Source organism: Neodiprion pinetum, chromosome 5, assembly GCF_021155775.2.
Source record: "Neodiprion pinetum isolate iyNeoPine1 chromosome 5, iyNeoPine1.2, whole genome shotgun sequence".
Lineage (NCBI taxonomy): Eukaryota > Metazoa > Arthropoda > Insecta > Hymenoptera > Diprionidae > Neodiprion > Neodiprion pinetum.
The window spans coordinates 28,754,060-28,761,478 of NC_060236.1; the positions used below are offsets into that span (position 1 = coordinate 28,754,060).

The 7,419-nt window shown below is 36.6% G+C and overlaps 1 protein-coding gene across 1 annotated transcript; it reads left to right on the plus strand.

The window, feature by feature from the left end:
• Positions 1-1,729: 1,729 nt before the first annotated feature.
• On the plus strand, positions 1,730-4,387 carry LOC124218660 (tryptophan-rich sensory protein-like). The gene is made up of 3 exons (XM_046625304.2): positions 1,730-1,887; positions 2,625-2,837; positions 4,052-4,387. Exons 1-3 carry the CDS (start codon positions 1,777-1,779, stop codon positions 4,214-4,216), a joined length of 489 nt encoding a protein of 162 aa, XP_046481260.1. The 5' UTR covers positions 1,730-1,776; the 3' UTR covers positions 4,217-4,387.
• The last annotated feature ends 3,032 nt before the right edge of the window (positions 4,388-7,419 follow it).

A 7,419-nucleotide genomic window follows, 5' to 3' on the forward strand; every position in this document is an offset into this window, starting at 1 on the left:
TTTCGATACGGTTTACCTCCAGAGAGCCGGTGCAAAGTTTGCTTGAAAATTCTGATGAGATCATTGACTCTTTGTCGAAGTGTCGTCACAAGTCCTTCTTTTCATCTTACCGTATTACAAGACTTATTCCGATGCTCTGATAGATTACTTCAACTACACTTGTACGCACATTTAGGGCTGCCCTAATGATCATTGAATAAAGTTTCCGAGGTTAATCATGTTTTACGCTTATCTGACACGGTAAATATTGTGAATCATCTTACTGTAATCGAGGGCACACATGACAACGCCGATAATGTAACGTCAGCTAATATCGATTAATATTTTAAGGTTCCGCGTTACTGTGTTCTTATCAAAATTTATTCCGACATCGCGATACTTTTAAAGCGAGAACCGCTGAACGCCGACTGACATCTCGTGGCTGTTGCGAGAACCTCGATTGATTGTTCTATTTATTTATAAAGGCTTATCGTCAGAGTTATGCTTTCGTTGCATTGTCATATGAAGTTAAACTGGTTGATTTTCTCTCTAATTCGATGTTATCGCAACGATACGGATGTTGAAAATTATTTGCAACCATGCACCATTACTCTCTAAATACGAAGCAGTTATATAATCAGCAGGTGTGTACATATATGTATATATACGTTAGGGGGTACAATTTTAGGGGGCATGCTAGTACAGGTATTAAAAGGTAGTAAAAATTACATACGTATAATACGTATTTCAAAGGGTTAAATATTCATAGCCATAAAGGCATAAGCGTAGGATGAAGGGTTGAATCTGCATGGGTATAAATTTGGTTACAGTGAAGGGAAGGTGGTGGAAGGAATTAGATATCTTTATAGTATAGAGAGATGTATAAGAATGTATAACGTTGTAATTTATTAGCTATCATGTTGGTTATTGAAATCGGAAGCCCCGATTTGTATAAACATGAAAGGATTGCTAGTAACGGCAGAAATATTGTTATCAATCCAATTTTTTGTTGTCAAAATAAAAATCCCGAATGCGATAACATCGTTAAAGGAAATATCACACTTTATCGAGTTTGTACGATTCCACGGTTCATTATCCGCTAAGCATTGAATTATCCTAATAAGACCCTCATTTTTCCGATTAGATCTTGAAATTAAATGAGAATAAAAGAAAATACTTGAACGTCGCTTTTATGTTTTCACGTAAAATTTTCTGTACATAACGTAAACGGAACTTGTAGTTTGTGAAACAACGCCTTGTTTTCAGAGCAACAAAATACAGTTGGGCGTAATTTGTCAGTCCCAATGAATTGAAAAAAGAGGAGTTAAAGATTGTTGAAAAATTAGTGGAAAGTTACTAAATCGTCGGTGAATCAGCTTGTGTCGTATTTGAAATCTGAGAAACAGTCTTATAAGGATTTTTGGTAATCTTGCTCAGCAGAGCTAAAACTGTACTTACGGAGAAAATGACGGGTAAATCGTCTTCTTCTTTTTCTTCTTCTTCTTCTTCTTCGCCGTCGAATCAATTATATTAACAAACCGTACACATCTATGTTATGTAAGCAATCCCACGTTTCGCACTTATCGAATGCCCCTAGATTTCTGCATGTAAGTATTACGCCTGTAACGTACTTTCATCTTTTCGACTAATGCATCATACAGTGTCAAAATATTATCAATTAGCGATTTAGAGATTACCTCTGTCTAACTAAAATCAGCCCTGGGGGCTCGTTGCGTTATAACTAGATCGTATCGCCGTAAGGACGTCCAGTTCAACGTCAATTCTCACTGACTAAGGATGGGCGAAAAGAAACCGGACAACATTTGGATATTCCTCGTTGCCGTTGTGCTACCAAATGCCGGCGGATTGGTTGGAGCCTCTCTCTGGCAGGACAGAGATTGGTTTGAGGTAAGCATTTCGCAAATTTTATCCACCTCTACACATTTTCTTCTTTTTTTTTTTTTTTCTCTCTTTTCTCTACTCCGTACGTGAACTGCGGAGCGTGAATCCATCATTTATAAACATTCCGTTGTCAAACCGAAAGAGTCGAAAATACTCACCGTTTTAAATATTTCCTGAAATCTTTAAGAACTTGGTCAAATTTTTTCATCGTTTCATATTTCAGCGCTAATTTTAGTTTATCGGTACAGTAACTACTTGATTCACATTTCTTTTTTTTTTATTTATCTGTTGCTCATCTATTATCTTATGGTATTTCATTTCACCTTCGTAGTAATTCTTCGTAAAAAAATCTGCCAACGGTTGTTATTAAATCGTTTAGCAAAATATCTAAGGTGCTATGCTTTGGTTATATAATTCTTGAAAAATTACGCACCGTGTGAAATGAAAGTTTTTCTAGATCTTAGCACGACATTCAGCGAACCTGTTACAGAATTGGCTTTACTCTTTATGCATTTGAACATGTTCAATTTCACCGTGATTCGAAATTGACTTGAATAATCACAAAATCACACTATTTTCTACTTCTTCAATGTCGATTGAACAAATCAAATTCCTACCATCACGGATGATTCTTCCGCAGATCAGATATGAGTGAATTTTGCTGAAAAGTGACCTTTATTGAAAATAAAACTCTCTCAAACGGATTATGGGATTTATTATCGGTGTAAAATTTTTCCCACCAGAATGAAGTAACGCACCCGTCATGGAGGCCACCAAACTGGCTTTTCCCAGTCGCTTGGACGTTGATATACTCTCTAATGGGGATCGGATCGTACTACGTCTGGAAGCATGGCGAGGGTAAAAACCTCTGGATCGCGCTCGGAGTTTACTGCGTTCAGCTGATCCTCAACTGGTTCTGGACGCCGTTCTTCTTCGTCTGGCATCTTTTGCTCTGGGTTGGTATAATTCTCAGGATCGGACCTCTCCGATTCGTTACTTTCGTATCGAATTAATGCTCGTTTACAAATATTTTTCAACTACATTATCTGTAAATAATTATTCTTCGTGATTTCCCTTCCCCATTCTATATTTCTCCCCAGTGCTAGATCCACTCGCCGTATTAAAAATACGCTTTTCCGCACTTGTGACCAATTGCACAGATCTACGATGGAAAAGTTTTCCGGATACTTGCACATGATGTATTCAATTTTTGGTCTACCGATACAAAACATCAACTCCGTTTTTACATATCACATAATGATTTTATTATTTTATTATATTATACACGGAGAGATACATTTCTCGGGATAAATCTGGCAAAATGAATATTTTTCAATAAGATTCAAAGGAGTGAGTAATCTAGTCAATTCATGTTTACTTCGTTGGTATGAAAATTCAGAGTTTGATAATGCGGCAAGCTCAGAAAAAAATGCCTGGAATTCTTTCAAAACTGTTGTTTCTAAATTTTTAGGCAACGTAAAATATCCTAATTGTTAAAATATTGACCAAGAAGTGTTCAGCAACTATGAAAGTTAGCGTATAATATGAGCTTGAAAGTTCACTGTATATTATATTGGTGCTAGTTTTTATATTATTGTAGTATTGTAAAAGTTTCTAATATAATCCTGATTTTATACCTAAATTCTACGTTTTGAAACACGAAAATTCACGGAAAAATTGAGGCAGCAAAGAAACAAATTTGTAGCTGTGTAGTATTGTTTGATTAACTTTAGATATTAAAAAAAAAAAACCTAATTTTTCATGAAATATCGCTTTTCCGAGTCATGTATGAAAATGTCGATAAAATAGGTAGTTAAAAACAATTTCAAAAAAACTGCGCTCACACCCAGGGTCGTTGAGATCAAATCTTACTAAGACTATTCAAATATCAAGGGCAAGAAGACGACTGTTAGCCAGTGTAATCAAAACTTTAGATACAGGTAGTTTTATTCGATTTGACCTGCAGTTTACACCTATTTTTTATATAACAAAGTTTCAGCTAAATGTGACATGTGTGTATGTGACGTGATACATATCAAATGAATCTCGTTTTATACTACATCCAGGACTACTTTCACGTATATTAACAATCCGGTAAAAGAACTTTTAGAAAAAGAATAAATAAATAAATAAACGCAGGCTTGTTCTATTTAACAATTTTCCTTCACAGTCGCTGGTCGTGATCGTGATCCTGTGGGTGCTGATCGCCCTTACGATCTACGTGTTCTACAGGGTGAACGTAAAAGCGGCGTGCTTCCTGATTCCCTACATCGCCTGGGTCACAGTTGCTACCGGTCTCAACTCTCATTATTATCACCTCAATAAGGACCTCTGAAGCAAATTTTTTTATTATTTAATTTACCGTACCTGTACACGTGCCTGTATGACCAGTTGAAACGATATGTATGTTACGTAAATGAAAAACATGCGAGCCTTGGTTTTTATACCTATATGATGTATAATAGATCCAGTGATAATAAAGAAAAGTTACGTAAAAAATGAATAATCGATTTGAACGTGAACGTTGATTACAGGCGGAATTTTATCTTCCTACATTTGACACTGCCGGATTAATCCCGTTAGTGAGTCATTGATGAACGAGTAATGATGAATCCTCAAAATTTAAACAACAGTCTTCGAAGCAGCGGCTTGTTTCGCAATTATACATAGTTGATAATTCATCGGAACATCATTTAGCGACGTGGATTCTATTTTTTCACTATGCTGTCATGAAAAACGTCGGAATTATCAGTTATACCCACATTTGCGTGAATAAATATCACTATTACGCAGCGTTTCATTCTTTATCGTAATGAATCACAGTGCGAACGTATAAAATCATTGCCGTTTTTCAACCGTATTGGAAATTTGCACAGTATACAAAATCTGCGTCCAATTGTACTACGCTGATCATACGTAATTATATTACGTTGAATTCATAGTCAAGCGAATCAAGTTTCAGAAGTCGGAAGCTTTGCGAGAACTTGCATGCACACGGTAATAAACAACTGAAACAATGGCGTTTATGACATTGCACGACGCTTGCAGATCGCAGGCAACCCGACAGGCTGCGATGTTCACGCATCGTTGGATTGATTTGGCTAACAAGACGTAGGGGTAAATTTCACGGACTAAATTCTCGGTTTGTTAGGTGTTACCCAAGAGTGCGGTCACTGATCAGCAATTCTTGCCACAATTTTCTTTGGCCTGAAATAGCGTTCGACATCAAGCGAGTGCTGAAAATAATTGCAGAGCCAAAATAGAACTCGAAGCGTGCAATTGCAACATGGCCGACTGCACTGACGTCGCTGCAATTTTATTTCGGCTTTGTGATTATTTCCAGGAGTCTACAAGTTTTGAATGACAATAATTATAGCTGAAAGATGATTTTACCCTTATTGTTTTCAATTAGCTCTGTGCGGAAATACCTGTATGAAAATTAAATAAGGTTTGGCTTGAATGCGTCGTATAACAGCAGAAATTTCATTAGTTCTATAAAAAGAGAAGTCGCTGAAGTTTTCTTCCACAAATTTCACGAAAAATTCGACCAAACTTTGCGAATTGGGAGGTTTTCGTAACCATTCTTCAAAACCCGCAGAGTAAAATAATGAGAAAATTTTCGATTTTCACTGCAAATACAGGCAATACGTATTTGTCCGTGAAAATCATGCGAAAAAATTGGGGTAAAATACCCGAAATATTAAATTTCGCAGGATTTTCCCAAGAATCAGTTGACACCAGACTAGAAAGGATCTGGAAGGTATAAGGGGTTGCGACTCTATCTGACCATGACCGATGACGCGTTGATTAACGCACCGGAGTGATCTAATCGTGAGATACGAAGGTTCGTGATATTATAACTAGATAGTAACGCAGGTAGGATGATCAGTTTAACTGGGATTTTCGCGCATTCAATATGGAAGAGAAAAGAGCCGATAATGTCTGGATTTTCCTTGCCGCCATTGTGGTGCCGAACCTTGGTGGTTGGGTCGGCTTTTCCTTCTGGACGGAAAATGAACAGTTTGAGGTAGCCCTTCAATTATGGTCCAGTTATTAATCAAGCCTCAAAAGGCTTAACCCGAGTCCAGTACGCTGTGTGCCGAACAAAATGTTTCGGTACAGTCGATATGAGTAGAAAAAAAAAAAAATTGTTTCCTACTAGAATCGCATCGCTCATCCATCATGGAGGTTTCCAAATTGGATATTCCCCATAGTTTGGACGGTAATGTACACGCTGATGGGAATTGCGTCGTATTACGTGTGGAAGGAAGGACAGGATAGGAAAAAGCTCTGGATACCTTTCGCAGCGTACACTTGTCAACTGATCGTCAACTGGTTTTGGACCCCACTTTTTTTTATCTGGGTTTTAGTACTTGCGGTGAGTATAAGTTAATTGCAGGTTATTCATCTACCGTTTTTTTTTTAATTCAGCCTCACGAGCAATGCAAGATTGATGTTGTAGCGTTATGTATTGAACACAAAGAAGTCTTTCCATAAACGCGCAATGTCTTATCATTAGCTGGATAAATTATGGTGTTATAAGATAATGTTTGCCTTCTTTTTCAGTGTTTACAAGCATTCTCAATTTCCTACAATGTTCCACATTTTTTTTTCCTCAGGCTCTGATCAATATCGTTATCCTGTGGGTCATAGTCTTCGCTACGATCGTTCTATTCTACAGGGTTACAAGGAAGGCAGCGCTTTTCATGATACCTTATCTCGTTTGGGTCACGATTCTCATAGCGCAAACTTCGCACTACCATTACATGAACCCGGAACTATGAGCCATTTATTAATTGTGTAATTTATACCGTACCGTTGGCATATTTTTTAATGCTTAATACATATCACACGAATATGAATCGGTATGCCAGACTAATTTTTGATATGATAATAATGTGTAATGCGAGAGGATAAATTTGAGGTAATGCAATACCAGTTGAAACTTGTCTTTATAATATTTTTCTTTAAAAATTATTGATATTACCCGTCTCACATGCACGGAAATGAGCATTTTTTTACATCTCGATATGCGAAATCGTAATTTTTTTTCCGATAATAAGTGATTTTTCGAATCGAAACAAAGCAGTCGCTGGGTTTCGACAATCGTATATTTTTAAAAATCATACAGTCATACAGTAGAGAATGTTGTTATTAAGGATCTGTCAAAATTTCACTTGCAAATATCTTTTTCATATTAACAAGCACTCCGTTGTCAAATGATATTTTTCGATAAAAAAGAAACTGAAACTTGATAAAACCTTTTACTAATTGTGTGCAAAAATCCGACCTTGCAATCTATAAATACCCGCGTGCACAAAAAAAAAATAAATAAATAAATACACAAACGTTAAAGATTTACATATTTTACTTACTAAAGTGTTTTGAGCGTGCCGTCACGTGACAGATTTAAGAGTTTTCACGAGGATCTATTTCATTCTTTTGCAAAACTTTAAATCCATTTAAACGTTATCGTAAAATGGTCGTGCTATTGTCGCTAATTGCGGTCTGGTCATCTCACAATCCGTCAAGCTTACA

What these genes read in the sequence shown, in the direction of transcription:
- LOC124218660 (XM_046625304.2), top strand. Translation starts at nt 1,777, where the DNA reads ATGGGCGAAAAGAAACCGGACAACATTTGGATATTCCTCGTTGCCGTT. An exon ending in AGGACAGAGATTGGTTTGAG is followed by an intron (nt 1,888 to 2,624) that starts GTAAGCATTTCG and finishes TTTTCCCACCAG; the next exon opens with AATGAAGTAACGCACCCGTC. An exon ending in TCTGGCATCTTTTGCTCTGG is followed by an intron (nt 2,838 to 4,051) that starts GTTGGTATAATT and finishes TTTCCTTCACAG; the next exon opens with TCGCTGGTCGTGATCGTGAT.